At 34.8% G+C, this 19813-nt stretch overlaps 2 protein-coding genes across 2 annotated transcripts; one reads left to right on the top strand and one right to left on the bottom strand.

The window, feature by feature from the left end:
* Positions 1–1973: 1973 nt before the first annotated feature.
* Positions 1974–3820, top strand: LOC144553134 (uncharacterized). Its single transcript, XM_078301233.1, has 2 exons — positions 1974–2167; positions 2214–3820. The coding sequence occupies exon 2, from the start codon at positions 2218–2220 to the stop codon at positions 3526–3528; it is 1311 nt and encodes a 436-aa protein (XP_078157359.1). The 5' UTR covers positions 1974–2167; positions 2214–2217; the 3' UTR covers positions 3529–3820.
* Positions 3821–10463: 6643 nt separating this feature from the next.
* Positions 10464–13262, bottom strand: LOC144553133 (C2H2 and C2HC zinc fingers superfamily protein). The gene is made up of 5 exons (XM_078301232.1): positions 13100–13262; positions 12449–12649; positions 11948–12068; positions 11062–11157; positions 10464–10973 (listed from the first exon to the last, which is right to left on the bottom strand). The coding sequence occupies exons 1-5, from the start codon at positions 13106–13108 to the stop codon at positions 10666–10668; spliced, it is 735 nt and encodes a 244-aa protein (XP_078157358.1). The 5' UTR covers positions 13109–13262; the 3' UTR covers positions 10464–10665.
* Positions 13263–19813: the final 6551 nt, after the last annotated feature.

Here is a 19813-nt window from a genome sequence, read left to right as displayed (position 1 = left end):
GAAATTTTACGAGAAGCCTTTGACGGAGAGATGGGAAGAGGAGGTTGACGTAGATAATTGTTAATTATATATGGACAATTTTCTCTTTATTTGTGGTGGCTTCTTTCTTAAAAAAAAAGAATCTATTTTTTTATGCTTTAATCAACTACAATATATTTGAAAGGGTAGATAGATGATTTTTTGAAAAGTCTAAATAGATATTTTTAAGGGTTTCAATTTGAAAAAGACAGAAATGTTTATCGAAGCGTTCATAAAATATATGTAATATTATTGAGCTACGTACTGTCGTTCAACTTTATAGAAGGCGCGCATAATCACGGTAAATTTGATCCTATTCAAAACTCACCACAAAGATTATAAGTTCAATTTATGTGCTTCTTTAAATTCTTAAGAATTTATGTGTATATAATTAAATCAAAAGGAGGATCAAAACACAAAAGCACATAATTAGATATCATGAATATAATCCGTCATTACTTTGGGAGTTTGGGTCCTATACCAGAGGAAATATTGACCCATCTAGTTGGATCACGCCATTAATTCTAAACCTAGGAGAACAAGACAACCATGCTTCACAACCTGTAGCCGATCCCACAACATTACTTATTATATTCTCGAGAATACAAGCACTCTGATGTTCTTTTCCAAAACAGGGAGCTGGTATTTTCATTTTAACTTTTGACTTAACGCAAATGAAATCCTAACTTCAAGCTCTATTTTGCGGTTAGCGAACATTTCCCTTGTTTTTCCGACAAAGCAGAGGGCATGGATCCTACCACGTGTGGAGAAAAATAAACAGAAAACAAAGAACATGATGACGTGACCAATCGAACGGGTCAAAATCCATCCGTCTGTCCAATTATAAAGATCACAAGGTTATATGGTCCAATATTGGATCTCACATTAAATGTTACAAAGAAAAATTAACAAAAAAGGTAGCTCATTGTATACAGTCCAATTGGATCGTGCGCAAATCTCGGCAAGATTCTATGGTCCAAAAATATAGTAAGATAAGTTCAAATCCAGTGCGGTACCCTACTGTGTAGAGTGAGATTTATATCTTTTTTAAACCCGGCATGAATCCTAAAACGGACTCTTATAATCCAAATAAGCACCGAATTTATTTGACTAAGTTGGAAGCTCATTCTATCAAATACAATGTTGTAGAGGATATGCACTCGTCAGATCATACGATTTAAATTCTAATCTCCTTGTTAACGAGTAAATATATTGACAGAATTATTTTAGCTTCCTGCAATTCATCAGGTACATATTTTCTATTTTGTACATTGACAAAATAATTTTAGCTTCATGCAGCGCATCAATGAGTGAGTCTATGGTACTATGCATATTACGATTTGGCATCGTGCTACGGCTCTATATTCGAGTTTTCAAATTCTAAAGGTCGATCCGAACCGTTCACCTTGTTCTCCATATTAATATGTGTTTGGAGATCAAATTTTACATTTTTTGAAATTTTTTTACTATTTTTTTAAATTTATTGAAAATCACTGTTTTTGGATGGTTCAGAATTTTCAGATCAAGTGATTTTCTAAATATCTAAAAAAATAGTAATTTTTTTTTTAAAAATGTAAAATTTGGTCTCCAAACACATATTAATATGGAGAACAAGGTGAACGGTTCGAATCGACAGTTAGAATTTGAAAACTCGAATATAGAGCCATAGCACAATGCCAAATCGTAATATGCATAGTACCATAGACTCACTCGCGCATCAATCATATATTTTTGATACACTGTATATATTATTATTTTAACTCTAGTAAAAATGCTTTGTCAATATCTTTCTTTTGCCTTCGAAACAACATTCTCTGCATGTTTGGGTTGTCAACTTCTTCCGTTACTTTTGTACTAATTATCACTTGAAAATTCGAATATCATAATCTTAGCAGGATCATCATAAACGCGCCGCACTTATGTACATAAATGTTACATCTACAAATCACAAGGGCTCATATGAAAATAACTATATTCTTTCTTTTTCTATCCATCCTTTGCTTTCCTATTCCTTGATCCAACTGTTTTCATTTCAATTAATTTAAGACAGTTCTATCCTGTTTCCCACCTCTTTTCTCTCACCAACATTCCTCTCCCTCTGCCCTGTTTCAAACCCCAACGCACGAAAAGCATCATCGTCAAAACAAGGGTGAGAGACAGAGAGAGACGAAGAGAAGAATTTAATCAACATCAAGCCGCATGGAGCTGTTGGCGCCGGTCAAACAAGAACCTCCTTTGATCACAAACTCACCATTAAGCCCACGCCATGCCGCCACAGCTACCGCCATTAACCCGTTCGAGTTCGACTTTCCTGCTCCCGATTCAAACGGCATCGCCAATCCATTTGAATTCCCACCACCGAGCCCAACAGGCCGGCCATCAAACCCATTCATCGATGAGCTGACCACAACCAGCCCGAGACGATCGATCAACCCATTCGACTTTTTCAACCATTACAGCAGTGCTCCTTCTAGCCCGACCCGAGCCGCTGCCATTTATGCCGAGTTCGCATCTGAAGAAGACACCTTCATGGCACGCGCCTCCTTTTCGACCCCGTCAAAGGTACCGTTCTATTGGGAAGAGAAACCCGGCACGCCTAAATCGCCTTTAGCCAACAGCGACAAGTCAACCAGCTCTCCTGAGTTTGAATTCAATGCGCCGGTAGAGGAAAGTGCACCTAAATCCGACCTGACGACCGCTGATGAGCTTTTTGAGGAAGGTAAGATAAGGCCTCTCAAGCCGCCACCTAGGCTTCAACTTTTGGCCATGGATGAATCACGTACCAGCATGAGCGCCAACTCATCCCCTCGGTCAACAAAAAGTTGGGCGTTGCGGTCCCCACGCACCAGGGCCAAGTCAGACTTTGACCCGTTTGCTGCCGCAATGATGGTGGCCACGGCTGATCGAGGGAGAGAGGAGAAGGTGACTCCTTCTCATGAACGGAAAGTGTCGAGGTCGCTCTCGCCTTCTCCGCTCGGTAGAGGGAATTTACTTGATGAGAAAATTGCTTCTTTCAAGTCTTCCATGCAACCTGATCCCCTCACGGAGACAAGTAGTACTGGTACTGGTACCAGTAAATCTTCATCTAATAAAAGTAGAAAGAAATGGCGGCTCAGCGATCTGCTTCTTTTCAGAAATGCATCAGAAGGACGTCACGCTGGTAACCGAAACAAAGATCCTATATTCCAGTATTCACCTTCGGGTATCTTCAATGGCTCCCCGGTGTCACCATCTCCAGGTACTGAGAAGAAAGCGGGCGGCAGTGACGACACTAAAAAGCACGGTCCGCTTGGTTTGAAAGGCATGAAAGGCATGAAAGGCATGAAAGGCGGCAATTTCTTTATGAAAAAACCGACGACTGGTAATGAGAAGCATCAACATGTTGCGACACTAGAGGATCAGAAGAGAGTACCAATCCGGCAAGGCGTATTCAGTTGCATGCGGCTCAACCCGTCGATGAACCGGTTGGTACGAGGGATGAACACACACCACTTGAGCAAGGGCAAGTGATTCGATGAATTCACAATATAGATATGTTTTGTTTTTTCTTTCTTTTTCCCTCTCTTTACAGATCGTGTATACTGTGTACTTCTTTGAATTATTATTTCCAAGTATTTTTTTTTTTTGGGTAAATACGTACGAGCTATATGTGGTTTTTACAGAGGTTGCACTTAATTGGGTCTAGATGTCTAGACTTTTCAATTGAAACTGTCAAGAGGTTGTCTTTTGAACTCCTTAGACGGGTTCTAGCCCAGGTCAGATTTCCTAATAAATCAATTTGGAAAGATATTGCTAGAAACTATTTATGTACTTATATCATTTTTTGTATTTATGTTTTTTTTGTTTGTTCTCTCTCTCTTTTTTTATAAATATAGTAGGATATTTCTCTTAATTTGTTTGCTTTTGTTGCTAATTAACATGGATGAGGAATACCATTTGTATTGGAGCTTCCATCATTATTTAAGTCGCTTATTTTTTCATTGGATGTTAATTATTGCTCTGTTTTTTTTTTTTTTAATTGTTCAAGATCTTCACGACATAAACAAAGAGGATGCTTGCAATGTTCTTAATTGACAAATTACACCTTTTTTTTTTCTTTGAGAATGGCAACATTGCACATTTGACATTTCAATGGGTTAATTAATTACTTGACGCCATAATTAGGATTGGATGAATTAAGAATAATTAATTTGATAATCTTGACAATCATAAAGAATAATTTATAGTTTTAAAATTCAACATTTGATATTGATGTTTACTATGTGCATATAATATATATTTCAATGATGAAAATTTGCAAGTTCTATCATTTATTAATTTTGTAAAGATCTATATATAACAATCTTTTTTTTTATGGTTATTATATATAACAATCTTTGATTGAATATCAAATTGCACACAAATTGTATGAAACTTGATACACAATTATTTTAGAAACTTCTTTTTAGCTTATTTTTAACATAATATATTATCAATATTTTCAAGTTAAGCCATTTATAATGGATCACAATTATTGCACAAAATAATTTTCATTTTGACTACACTTAATTCTTAAACAAGTGACGGAATTGAATAATAAAAATAAAATAAGAAACACTTTCAAATATGTAATAATTCTCACTTTTTAGCAGAAGGCTAGACCTAGACGCTTACATTCCGTTAGCTAGCTTTCCCATATAAAATGGTAACAATTAGATCAAATCAAGTCTAAAACCTATGCTATATCTAACCTAAATATTACTTCTAGCTTTAGGCGGAAATTTTATTTAGGATTCTTTTTAATTTGGTCCACTCAATGAGTAAGGTTCATTTTTTATCTTAACAAAAGTTTGAAATTTGAACAACTAGATTAGGAGGAATTAAACTATGTTTTAACAAAAGAAAAATGAAAAAGGGGCAAATTTAACAAAGGTGAAATGACATCGATTCGAAATAACAGTTGTTGTTGTAATCTTGACTTAGAATTAATCAGGTGATCAGTATCAAAAGGGCCATCCAATCAGTCAATTACCACTTTCACTACAGTTGTATGATTCATAGCCGCTGTAATATAAAAATGAATGATTAGTAACGGGACAAGTCATAGCAACACCTATCATCAATCACCACCTGGAATCCTGGATCGACATCAAATTTCAATAATTCACAAAAACTCTCAGTATATTTCTCTCTCTGTTTTTTTTACCTGTGTATAGTCTGCCGATTTTTTTATTAATCGTAAATAAAATAGAAAAATATTTTGTTTTGTTAGAAAATTGAAATATAGAAAATTAGGATGATTTATCCTATTCAGACACTGTAGCTAAACGGGATAAATCATCCCATTTTGTTAATCTTGATCCTAATTAGCGATCTAAATAAAAAAAAAAAAAAAAGCATGGACGGGATGGTCTATCCTATCCAGAATTTTTTTTTCCTGCTTAGTGGGTTTAAGAATTTGAATTAGCAGGGTATTAATCTGGACATAAAATCTTGTACCGTCCGGGGGACGAGATAATCAATCCCGTTTTTCCTATATTTTAATTTTCCGACAAAATGATTCCCTTTCGCAATATTTATTTTATTTTATTTTTGATTAATAAAAAAAGTCGGTATAGTCTGTCTTTACTTCTTGCTACTAATTATATATACATAATTAATATATCCTAGAAAAAAAGATATTAGTCATAGTTGGTGCCTCCACGAAGGCAGTGCTTTTCATAATTTTTTTATTTATAGAAATTATATAAAAATAATATAAAACCATAGATGGATTGCATGAATTTTGATCATATATGGAAGGAACATGAAACTTTTTTACGTTTCTTTAGGAAATTGTAAGGAACCGATTTTTTTCTCGATTCCTTTTTAGTGTTTGCGATTTCTTCTATAACATCAAATTTTCAAAATAATTTATCTATTATCCTATATTATTTTCAAATAATTTGTATAGATAAAAAATTCTGAGTGCTTTTGGTTCTTTAGGCGTAGAGTCAAGGGACCATATATCACCTAATCTAGCTAGCCAGTCTACCTCTTTAATTTTTATAGTTTCTAAATTTTAGATTTTGTTGACTGTTTCTTTGTTTTTCTTCGCTTAAAGGAGAGTGGACCTGGGTCTTTCTTCTCCCGCAAAGAAACAAAAGGATTTATATTAGTAAATAATACAGTTGATTAAACTAGAGCAATAAAATCGTGGTGGGTTGCTCGTTGGTTTGGTTTCTTTTGTATTCTCTGAGCAGCTTTTGAGAGTCGCACGCGTGATTCTTTGACTGCCTGCTTGTATTTTATATTTACAGACTGAGACTAGGTTCATTAAAAACAAAAGAAACAAGTTGAAGAAGATTAAATCATAAAAACGTGCCCAGCATACATGACATATCGTGGCAAAATCAATCTTACCGAAATAACAAGACGAGAGAGGAGAGCAAAATCAATCTTACCGAAATAACGAGACGAGTAGGATTGCATATTATAATAACTTTAGTTATAATTATCATATTTGAAGGATTTATGAATAATTAATGTTTTTATTCCTTTAAAAGATAGATTATTAGTTGAATTATTAATAATGACTGTCATATGAATTATTTGATTAGAAAAAATAGATTATGTTTTAATGATAGTTTTCCCTATTCTATTAAAGTTATTGGTGTTAAGATTATTTCTTTGATTCAATTTTGATGTAAATCGATTCTTTCTTTAAATTAAATCTTATAATGTCTTTTGATGTTAAGAATCTTCCATACCTCATTCTGTTGGAAGAGGAAATAAGTCTCGATACGATTCAAATTTTGGACATTCTGATGTCTCTTGCCCAGGAAATACTATTGGAAGATATGCCAGGTTCTGGCAATGACAACCCCCATATCCAATGTCTGGAGAAGAGAAGGAGGATGAAGACTTATTATATTTGTAGTACTTATTTTATACATGTTATGATGTTTTGGTATTTTCTTAGTTGTGTACATATTATGATGTTTTGGTATTTCCTTTTGCTTCTGCTTTTGTTTATTTGATTTAAGTATCAATTTTAGGTACCGGGTCATATATACTTTGGTTTCTGATTTTAATAAAATCGGTGATATATATCACTAATTTTCAAAAAAAAAAACGAAACAAGTAGGATTTCAAAAAATGTGACAACAGAGACTATGATATCAAGAAATATTGTTTCAGAACATGTATTATTATATTTGGTTCGCGCTTTGTTATCTCTTTCAATGTTGTATTTGATTCAGTGTTGTAAAAAACGTTCGTTTAGGCGATTAATTGGCTACTTAGTTATTGGCGGTGATCAAATTGTTATGGATTTTTTTAACTAATCGAATGATTATTTTCAAATATGACCGATTATTACTGATTAATCGCTTGACGATACCTTGTCTGTCCGACGACCGCATATTGTTATTTACAATACCGATTTGATTCATGCTAGATTACAATGGTTATTGAGATATATCTTTACTGCTTTCTAACTATTAACTAAATTTTGTCCATGTTAGTATATTTGTTCTTAACATGTGATGTGATAAAATTGTTCTTAATATTTCTTGTATTGATTATTTGAATCAGTATAAGTATCTCACTAAATTGTTCTTAATAATAAAATTATTATAGTTGTTGGAATATAAAATTTTATACTGAATAAACTATATAAATGCGTATGTTAAAACATTTATAGGTTAGATATTTGTTTTTATGAAATAAGTTAATACCATGAGACGGAGGGGAAGGAAGGAAGGAACAAGTGAGTTTCACAATGACATTTTGTTAAAAAATTTAGGAGGGTATTTTGAAAAAAAAGGACAAATTTTAAAATTTACCGAAATTTTACTGCCAACAATCCGTTAATTATTACGCAGATCCCAAATTCACGTCCGTTAATTGAACACTTTGTTCCAACAAGGACCTGAGCAAACAAGCATATTAAACAAGTCTTCTAACAAAACAAGAAGAACAGAACAGGTGCACTGGTGAAACATAAATCAAAGGCTTACCCTATTGGCAAACTAATTAATGCAGATCCATCCATAAACCTTATAAATGGTTCCCCGGAGATTATGGAGAATAAAAATTATTTACATAGTTAAAAATATATATATATATTTTACTGCTAACAATCCGTTAATTAGATCCCAAATTCACTTCCGAAGCTGCAGCGACAACAAATTTATGAAATTAAAAGTCGATCACTTTGTTCCAAGGCAAATAAGCATATTAAACAAATCTTCTAACAAAACAACACTACAGTCAAAATAAAACTCGATACCCTCTGACAAGTCCTCTGATTTCTAATATGCTACTGCAAAATTCTAGATTATAAGAACTACATATGTTATTAATTAATAACTGGACTTACCAAAACCAAACACAAGATAGAATTTTCCTCTCCTATTTTATTTCAGAAAGTTAGGATTGAGTAGTCTAGAGACTTCAAGAAAATCAATTCGATCTTTCAAAAAAAAGGAAACGACTTGTGCAGAGTTGTATTCATATCTAACCAAAATCGGATTTAAACTTCATTCAGTGCTATACAGTACTGATTTCTACACTTGACTTCGAACAAACTTTAATTAAAGAACTAGACCTCTATTATATTCAGTGACCATCATTTGAGTAATTAGGCATCAAATTATATTCTTTAAGCCTGACTGTGCATCTAAGCTGCATTTGGCACAAATTTGCCTCAAATGGAATCAGGCCCACTTGATCCCTTTAATATCCCTCTCGTATCGACCTCCCTATATCATATGCTTCTAACATAGTACCAGTCATCTTCAGTTTTTTCTCCTATGTTAAGCATGGAGTTGACAAGTTTAGGTAGACCTAACCAGAACATGTTCAAAATTCAAGAAGTGACTCAATCTCCAGCTCGCTCTATTTCGGCCAAGGCAGCACCGCAGTGAGATGGACTTGTTATATGTAGCATGTACCATAGCCCCAACCTGAGAATTAACAGGTCGAATAAAGCGGAGGAGTCAATCAAATTTCTCTGAGGAGGTGTACTGTTATGTCTGATTCATACCATGGCCGTTCCAAATTGAACTAAATTCAGAGCTAGCAATTCTGTGAACCTTTAGTTCACTTGCAATCAAAGCCAGGCCATGAACTGGTTTTACAATAAGAATGATACTGGTTGGCGAGATTTTGTTGAATCTCAACAACTCCTTCCTGTTTCCTTATTTGCCGATCCTTTGAAGTTAATAATACTCTTGGTGTTTTTTTTTTCTTCTCTTTTGTGGAATCCACCGACTCGGTGAGTAGTAACCGTGTGTGTAATGTGAATTTTGGTGCCCAAATCCGAGATTTTACTTGGATTAAATCTGCACCTTTTTTTTATGATGGTGTGATGATTCATAATCTGATCATAATTGCTGGTTTTCTTGCTGTTTTGATTGGGCATTCAAAATGTTTGACATAATTTTGTTTAGAGCATAATATGATATTTTGATCATACTAAGGTAGTACTGATGTTGCACTTGTACCAGACTGGTAAAGGCTAAATTTGCTGGTTTACTGGCAACTTTTCTGGTATGGTTCAGGTCTAGTTTGAAATTTTAATAGGACTTAACAAGTAGATAAATTTATATGCTACAGAAGAACAAAACCAGTATCATCCTTTTTATATTAAAAGAACAAATATTATTAATTTGGCAACCCAAGTCATGACAAAATTTTCCTTTTACTCTTACCAAATCTCTCTTCTCGCTGCTCACTTCATGCAAGGAAAAGATTGAAATCAAAATCAACTAAATTTTGTATCAGAAATGCCCTAAAAGAATGAAACCGCACGCTATAGAGGAGAGAGAGAGAGAGAGAACCTGTACTGCACTGAATCTTTGTAGATTAACCAATTAGAATTCACATCCTCTGATATCTCAAGTCATTCAAATTCTTTCTGCACGAATTAAAAAAAAAAATAGCCCTACATTTCGAACAGGTACTGAATATAATTTGATCCGGCTTAAGATAAATTAAAAATTTGATATATCAGAGGATACGGACCCAACCAATTAGGCCTTCGAAATAAAAAAGGAAGTGTCAGTTAAGGCCAATTTATGGGAACAACGGGCAAAAACCAAATTATTTATTGAAAATTAGTTAGAGCATCTACACTCTCAAGGCTTTTGCATTGAGAAACACTAGGTCATTAAAATCAGAAGCTACTCAACAATGAACGGGGTAAAGATATTGACAGATAAGGTTTTGCTTCATGCAACACAGACTGTAGAGTCAATATGACTAGTGCACTGCATGAAGCAAAAAATGCATTGTCAATACCTTTATCCAAAAAATGTCTGTTTCTAAGAAATACGTAATTTCAAGGTTTCTTTTGGGTAAGTTTGTTCCTATTACTCAACAAATAGAAAAAATATTGAACATGACACACCAAGTCACCAACAATCTTGATTTAGAGTGTATGATATAGCACATCAAACATGCAACAGTTTTTACAGTGCACATTAAATTAATGAGTGAATCTATAAAGATGAAGAAGACAATATCCACATATACTAAATTGTGCTTTATGAATTATGAAGGGGATAAGAGTTGAAAACAGTCTACAATTTGAAATGAACATTTTTATAATTCCTCCTCCCTCGAACTAGACAAATTCAAGACACAACATAGCAAATCCCTGCAACTAAATTTATCTTTACCAAATTAATAAGCCCTGTAGAGACCCAACAATGGCTTCTCCCGATCTTCAACTCTTTTCCTTGCCGCCTCTCTTGCTTTAATGGCTTCCTCTTCCTCTTTAGACATGGTTTTGGGTTTTGCATCGCCTCGCTTTCTCTTGTTAACAGCAATTGAAGACGGTGCCCCCTTTGTGTTTCTCGTGGGATTCAATTGTTTTGAAACAACCAAACCTGGCGCTGCTCCTGTAGACTTGGTACCAGCTGATGGTTGGCCTATATCAGGTTTAGTGACTTTGCCGGATTTTGATGCCTCTTCTAGAGTCACCCATTTACCTAAACAAAATTAAGGAAAAGAAAGGATTGGTACAAAAAATTTAGCAATAAACTAAGTTACTGTGACAAAAGTGATGTACATACATACCTAAAGCAGCGGAATAATATAAATCAGAATTCTTGTCGTAGTGAAAGCCATTCAATTTATTGTAATAATACCCAGAAGAAGAATCAAACTCCCAATCTGCAATGCAAACATTACAATATATATAAAAAAATAGTCATGCTTGATGAAAGTTTGTTCTAGAATGTAACATCAGCACCCAACAGATGTAAATGAAACTTAAATGTAGAAAATCATTTTTAGATACCAGTACACAACTCTTGCTTAGTAATTTTTTTTTTTCAATTTACCAGTACAAGACGGATGTTAATATCAGTTGATAATATTGTCTTTTTTGTTCAATGAGCAGGTTTCAAATGCCTCACATCTTTCGTGCCTCAAGCATGCCTCACATTCTTATCTCCATTTTCAAAGTACAAACAGTCAATAAGAATCGCTCAACATGATCTCCATATTAAAATGTGCTTGAAGACCAAATCTTATATTTTTTTGAAATTTTTTTACCTTTTTTTTAAATCACTGTTTATTTTTATGGTCAAGAATCTTCTGAAAAACAGTGATTTTGTACCTATCTAAAAAATAGTAAAAAAAAAAAAAAACCAAAATTATAAAATTTGGTTTCCCAGCACATTTTAATATGGAGATCATGTTGAGCGGTTCGGATTGACTGTTTGGACTTTGAAAGAGGAGATACGGATGCGAGGCACAATTGATGCATGCAAGACACGAGGCATTTGAACCCTGCTCTTGTTCAATTAGATTTGTTTTGTCTAACTAATATTCAATACACCAGATAGAAGACCTAACAAAGAAAAAAGACTGGTTGCTTGAGTGTGAGTACGAGTAATGCTGGACATGATCGGAATATTCACTAACTTGTTGCAGAAAAAATAAAAATAAAATACACTACCACTTCCAGGTTTTGCCGAACATTTAGAGCTATCTGCAGTTCTTTGACTAGTTTCTACCGTAGGACTACTAGATACTCCTTGAAAAGATGCCAGGTCCTTCTGGTAACTCTTTTTGGCTTTCTGTGACAGGAAAACAAAACAAGTTCAAACTAAAATTCAGAACTATTAACACTTAAAATTCAATTTTACATAGTTTTAGGTCTTTTTTGCACATACTTGTCACAAAATAACCAAGTACCCATAAATTCTGAGTACACGTAGTGAAAACCAATTTTTCAAATCAACAACAAGGGATGTGTTGTGCACTTGTGCTGCCACTTTTGCTTTTGCTTGCCAGAAGTTTGTTCTAAAATAAAATACCAAACCCCTTCCAGTTGTTTGTGCTGATGCATGGTATATAGATAGGCACTCTTTATTTCGGAATTAAGAGGAACAAAGGATGTGATTCGATAAAATTTACAAAAAAAAATAAAAATAAAAATAAAAAAGCAAAGACATACGGCTTCGATTTGTTCAAGGGCACGAGCAGCTGCCTTCTGTTCTTTCTCTTTCGCAGCACCTTCCTTTTGCATATTAGCAAGTCGCAGGGCAACAGTGTCCTTGTGCCGCTTCCCCAGCTCATGTGTTCTGATGCTTGCCGGGTTATTGGATATGTATATTTTGCAAAACTCGCACCATTTGTTTCCCTGACTAACCCAATACTGTAACAACAACATGTGCAAAAAGATCAGGATTGATACTATTCTATAAGTGTACCCTTATTACTTTTGCCCATAACACTGTGATACAGTAATAATCCCTCGTGTAAGGAGCTAAAAAGGGTACATGCATAAGTCTCCCCATAGACCCCCCCAACCCACCCCCACCCCCACCCCCACCCCCACCCCACCTCACCATTTGTGGTTATGTAGTAAAAGAGATCAATTCTGAGGGGTACAAATTTCCAGAAAATTGAGAGGAACCCACTCAATAATGGGTCGCTCAGTTCAGCGAAAAGAGAATTCGGACTAATTGCACAGACCTATCTAGAAGAAAAGAGAAATTCATACGAATTGCCACCATATAATACCAAGTCACAAAAGTAAATACCAAAACCTACAATTTTGTAGAAAAAAAATCTAATAAGAGCAAGAAATTAGACAGATAATTACCTCCGTCATGATGTTATGGTCAGGATGATGGAAGCAACGAACTATCACAGTGAAATTGGACAATAGTAGGGGAGGGATCAAACCCTAGCTTCGCAAAAGAGCACTATCAATCGGCAATCGCTCTCAGAAGCAATATTGTATGCGCGGAGCACGACGATAGACCGGGAGCGTATTTTGGTGTGCGCCACAGCAGGCCGCACCCGAAGTATGTTGGGCCATTGATTCGTTGGGCTATAGAAAGGTGTATTGGGCTTGGGCCTACGGTGTTCAATTTATATTTCTTTCTGGATTTTAGAACCAACTTCGAGTAATCCATTGGTTTGTGCTCGTCGACTGAAAACTAAAACTAAAACAAGTCTGCATTAAGAACTAGATTAAGAACTCGCAATTGACCTTATACTAATTCCACCTGTTGGTCTTTTCTCTTCGTTTATCTTTCTTGAATTTTTTGGTAGCGGTAAAAGAAATATTCTTAAACTAGTTAAAAAGGAAAGTATTTCACTGTTATGCAAGAATAGGCTTAATTAGAGTGTCAGCAATTTAATTATTACTTGGTAATTTTTTTGTGGTGTTATTTTGGAAAAAAAAAAATAGCAATGAAAATGTTGCAATTATGGAGGCTCCACACTTCGATGGGATCTCAATTTTGAGTTTAATAGCCTACAAAATTATGTCGATCTATATATGTATAAGAAATTTCTACAAGATTCAAGATCTCATTACCATAAAAAGAAGAGATTTTCATTTTTAACAACACATATAACTACAGAAATATTCTTTTAACTAATGGAATGCAGAAACTTTTGTTTCAGGGCAATTCCCGGGGAAGAAACGAGGCATGCCAAACTAATAAAACTAAACAGAAACTGTACAACAAATCAGCAGTTTAATTGAAGTTCTCAACCTTAATTGGAGTGATGTTATCCGCCAGATCAAAGTGCCCCACTAATCGTGAAAAGAACATCATTTGTTGCTCATATGTAAACTTGATGTTCTCGGCCTGTTTGAAAAGGTCACCAGATCAGAAAACACTATGAACAATTTTTAATGGAAAATAGCAGTGTTTTAAAATGCAGTTTTGTTTATGCATGCGGAAGGCCACTGCATACCACATATGCGGATTTTTATGAGGATTTTAAAATAAAAATTCACGTATATATATATATAGAGAGAGAGAGAGAGAGAGAGAGATATATAGGCTAATATCAAAACGTTTGCACCAACCCCTCCCATACAACCAAGTCGTTTTCCGATTTGCAAAGTCCAAACGACCGATCCGAACCGTTAGATGTTTAATCCATATTGAAATGTGCTTGGAGACCAAATTTTACATTTTTTGGAATTTTTTTGCTATTTATTAAGATGGTTTGAAATCGCTGTTTTCCAGTGGTGCAGAATTTTAATAAAAACAGCGATTTTCAAACCATCTTAATAAATAGCAAAAAAATTCCAAAAAATGTAAAATTTGGTCTCCAAGCACATTTCAATATGGATTAAACATCTAACGGTTCGGATCGGTCGTTTGGACTTTGCAAATCGGAAAATGACTTGGTTGCACGGGAGGAGTTGGTGCAAACGTTTTGATATTAGCCTATCTCTATATATATAGAGAGAGAGAGAGAGAGAGAGAGAGATGGGCTATGGTGCATTGCAATGCATAGGCCATGGTGTGCATTGGATCATAAATTACCGATTCAAAGTCCAAATGACCGATCCAAACCGTTCATCTTGTTCTCCATATTAATATGTGCTTGGAGACCAAATTTTACATTTTTTGGAATTTTTTTACTATTTATTAAGCCACTTTGAAAATCGCTGATCCAACGGTGACTGTTTGAAACAGTAAAATCAGAAGCCACCGTTGGATCAGCGATTTTCAAAGTGGCTTAATAAATAGTAAAAAGATTCCAAAAAATGTAAAATTTGGTCTCCAAGCACATATTAATATGGAGAACAAGATGAACGGTTTGGATCGGTCATTTGGACTTTGAATCGGTAATTTATGGTCCAATGCACACCATGGCCTATGCATTGCAATGCACCATAGCCCATCCCTCTCTCTCTCTATATATATACGTGAATTTTTATTTTAAAATCCGCATAAAAATCCGCATATGTGGTATGCAGTGGCCTTCCGCATGCATAAACAAAACTGCATTTTAAAACACTGCTATTTTCCATTAAATATATATATATAGAGAGAGAGTTAGGCTGGGGTGCTATGGATAGCATAGTGGCCTCTATGCTACGGCTCAATATTCGAGTTTTCAAAATCCAAACAGTCGATCCGAACCGTTCATCTTATTCTCCATATTAATATCTGCTTGGAGACCAAATTTTACATTTTTCTGAATTTTTTTACTATTTATTAAGTATTTTACAAAATTGTTGATCCAACGGTGGCTGCACAAAACAGTAAAACCGTTGGATTAGCGATTTTCAAAGTGGCTTAATAAATAGTAAAAAAATTCAGAAAATTATAAAATTTGGTCTCCAAGCAGATATTAATATGGAGAATAAGATGAACGGTTCGGATCGACCGTTTGAATTTTGAAAACTCGAATATTGAGCCGTAGCATAGAGGCCACTATGCTATCTATAGCACCCCAGCCTAACTCTATATATATATATATATATATATATATAGAGTACGGCTAACGCGCTTCCTCTAGCATATGGGCTGAAATGCTTCCGGTGGAAATTTGAAATTTCAAAATCCAAAAAGTCGATCTGAACCGTTCATCTTCTTCTCCATATTAATATCTGCTTGGAGACCAAATTTTACATTTTTCTGAATTTTTTTACTATTTATTAAGCCACTTTGAAAATCGCTGATCCAACGGTAGCTTCTGATTTTTACTGTTTGGCAAGCCACCGTTGGATCAGCGATTTTCAAAGTGGCTTAATAAATAGTAAAAAATTTCATAAAAATGTAAAATTTGGTCTCCAAGCAGATATTAATATGGAGAAGAAGATGAACGGTTCAGATCGACTTTTTGGATTTTGAAATTTCAACTTTTCACCGGAAGCATTTCGGCTCATATGCTAGAGGAAGCGCGTTAGCCATACTCTATATATATATATATATATATTCATATATTTGAATTTATTTTCACATAATGACATAACCAACAATAGTTTTTTTTGACTTTTTTCATATAAATTTTAATTAAAATACAATAAAATTATCAAAACCGCATGGAAGGACTGCATGGCCGCGTATTTCAGTCTGCATGGCCGCATATTCGGACCGCATGGCCGCATTTTTAATCCGCATATGCCCTTTTTTATTCCGCATGAGCGCATATTCGGACCGCATATGCGGCCGCATGGACATTCTGAGCAAGGCTGCCGACCGCATACGCATATGCGGCCCATGCGGCCGCATTTTAAAACACTCAAAATAGTATAGTTGGTGTTTGATTGAGGCATAAACTATGAAATAAGAAATTAGACAGATAATTACCTCCGTCATGATGTTATGGTCAGGATGATGGAAGCAACGAACTATCACAGTGAAATTGGACAATAGTAGGGGAGGGATCAAACCCTAGCTTCGCAAAAGAGCACTATCAATCGGCAATCGCTCTCAGAAGCAATATTGTATGCGCGGAGCACGACGATAGACCGGGAGCGTATTTTGGTGTGCGCCACAGCAGGCCGCACCCGAAGTATGTTGGGCCATTGATTCGTTGGGCTATAGAAAGGTGTATTGGGCTTGGGCCTACGGTGTTCAATTTATATTTCTTTCTGGATTTTAGAACCAACTTCGAGTAATCCATTGGTTTGTGCTCGTCGACTGAAAACTAAAACTAAAACAAGTCTGCATTAAGAACTAGATTAAGAACTCGCAATTGACCTTATACTAATTCCACCTGTTGGTCTTTTCTCTTCGTTTATCTTTCTTGAATTTTTTGGTAGCGGTAAAAGAAATATTCTTAAACTAGTTAAAAAGGAAAGTATTTCACTGTTATGCAAGAATAGGCTTAATTAGAGTGTCAGCAATTTAATTATTACTTGGTAATTTTTTTGTGGTGTTATTTTGGAAAAAAAAAAATAGCAATGAAAATGTTGCAATTATGGAGGCTCCACACTTCGATGGGATCTCAATTTTGAGTTTAATAGCCTACAAAATTATGTCGATCTATATATGTATAAGAAATTTCTACAAGATTCAAGATCTCATTACCATAAAAAGAAGAGATTTTCATTTTTAACAACACATATAACTACAGAAATATTCTTTTAACTAATGGAATGCAGAAACTTTTGTTTCAGGGCAATTCCCGGGGAAGAAACGAGGCATGCCAAACTAATAAAACTAAACAGAAACTGTACAACAAATCAGCAGTTTAATTGAAGTTCTCAACCTTAATTGGAGTGATGTTATCCGCCAGATCAAAGTGCCCCACTAATCGTGAAAAGAACATCATTTGTTGCTCATATGTAAACTTGATGTTCTCGGCCTGTTTGAAAAGGTCACCAGATCAGAAAACACTATGAACAATTTTTAATGGAAAATAGCAGTGTTTTAAAATGCAGTTTTGTTTATGCATGCGGAAGGCCACTGCATACCACATATGCGGATTTTTATGAGGATTTTAAAATAAAAATTCACGTATATATATATATAGAGAGAGAGAGAGAGAGAGAGAGAGATATATAGGCTAATATCAAAACGTTTGCACCAACCCCTCCCATACAACCAAGTCGTTTTCCGATTTGCAAAGTCCAAACGACCGATCCGAACCGTTAGATGTTTAATCCATATTGAAATGTGCTTGGAGACCAAATTTTACATTTTTTGGAATTTTTTTGCTATTTATTAAGATGGTTTGAAATCGCTGTTTTCCAGTGGTGCAGAATTTTAATAAAAACAGCGATTTTCAAACCATCTTAATAAATAGCAAAAAAATTCCAAAAAATGTAAAATTTGGTCTCCAAGCACATTTCAATATGGATTAAACATCTAACGGTTCGGATCGGTCGTTTGGACTTTGCAAATCGGAAAATGACTTGGTTGCACGGGAGGAGTTGGTGCAAACGTTTTGATATTAGCCTATCTCTATATATATAGAGAGAGAGAGAGAGAGAGAGAGAGATGGGCTATGGTGCATTGCAATGCATAGGCCATGGTGTGCATTGGATCATAAATTACCGATTCAAAGTCCAAATGACCGATCCAAACCGTTCATCTTGTTCTCCATATTAATATGTGCTTGGAGACCAAATTTTACATTTTTTGGAATTTTTTTACTATTTATTAAGCCACTTTGAAAATCGCTGATCCAACGGTGACTGTTTGAAACAGTAAAATCAGAAGCCACCGTTGGATCAGCGATTTTCAAAGTGGCTTAATAAATAGTAAAAAGATTCCAAAAAATGTAAAATTTGGTCTCCAAGCACATATTAATATGGAGAACAAGATGAACGGTTTGGATCGGTCATTTGGACTTTGAATCGGTAATTTATGGTCCAATGCACACCATGGCCTATGCATTGCAATGCACCATAGCCCATCCCTCTCTCTCTCTATATATATACGTGAATTTTTATTTTAAAATCCGCATAAAAATCCGCATATGTGGTATGCAGTGGCCTTCCGCATGCATAAACAAAACTGCATTTTAAAACACTGCTATTTTCCATTAAATATATATATATAGAGAGAGAGTTAGGCTGGGGTGCTATGGATAGCATAGTGGCCTCTATGCTACGGCTCAATATTCGAGTTTTCAAAATCCAAACAGTCGATCCGAACCGTTCATCTTATTCTCCATATTAATATCTGCTTGGAGACCAAATTTTACATTTTTCTGAATTTTTTTACTATTTATTAAGTATTTTACAAAATTGTTGATCCAACGGTGGCTGCACAAAACAGTAAAACCGTTGGATTAGCGATTTTCAAAGTGGCTTAATAAATAGTAAAAAAATTCAGAAAATTATAAAATTTGGTCTCCAAGCAGATATTAATATGGAGAATAAGATGAACGGTTCGGATCGACCGTTTGAATTTTGAAAACTCGAATATTGAGCCGTAGCATAGAGGCCACTATGCTATCTATAGCACCCCAGCCTAACTCTATATATATATATATATATATATATATAGAGTACGGCTAACGCGCTTCCTCTAGCATATGGGCTGAAATGCTTCCGGTGGAAATTTGAAATTTCAAAATCCAAAAAGTCGATCTGAACCGTTCATCTTCTTCTCCATATTAATATCTGCTTGGAGACCAAATTTTACATTTTTCTGAATTTTTTTACTATTTATTAAGCCACTTTGAAAATCGCTGATCCAACGGTAGCTTCTGATTTTTACTGTTTGGCAAGCCACCGTTGGATCAGCGATTTTCAAAGTGGCTTAATAAATAGTAAAAAATTTCATAAAAATGTAAAATTTGGTCTCCAAGCAGATATTAATATGGAGAAGAAGATGAACGGTTCAGATCGACTTTTTGGATTTTGAAATTTCAACTTTTCACCGGAAGCATTTCGGCTCATATGCTAGAGGAAGCGCGTTAGCCATACTCTATATATATATATATATATATTCATATATTTGAATTTATTTTCACATAATGACATAACCAACAATAGTTTTTTTTGACTTTTTTCATATAAATTTTAATTAAAATACAATAAAATTATCAAAACCGCATGGAAGGACTGCATGGCCGCGTATTTCAGTCTGCATGGCCGCATATT

This window comes from Carex rostrata, chromosome 4 (genome assembly GCF_964058835.1).
Source record: "Carex rostrata chromosome 4, lpCarRost1.2, whole genome shotgun sequence".
Taxonomy (NCBI): Eukaryota; Viridiplantae; Streptophyta; class Magnoliopsida; order Poales; family Cyperaceae; genus Carex; species Carex rostrata.
The sequence above is the reverse complement of the archived record's forward strand: the minus strand, read 5'-3'. Positions and strand labels throughout refer to the sequence as shown.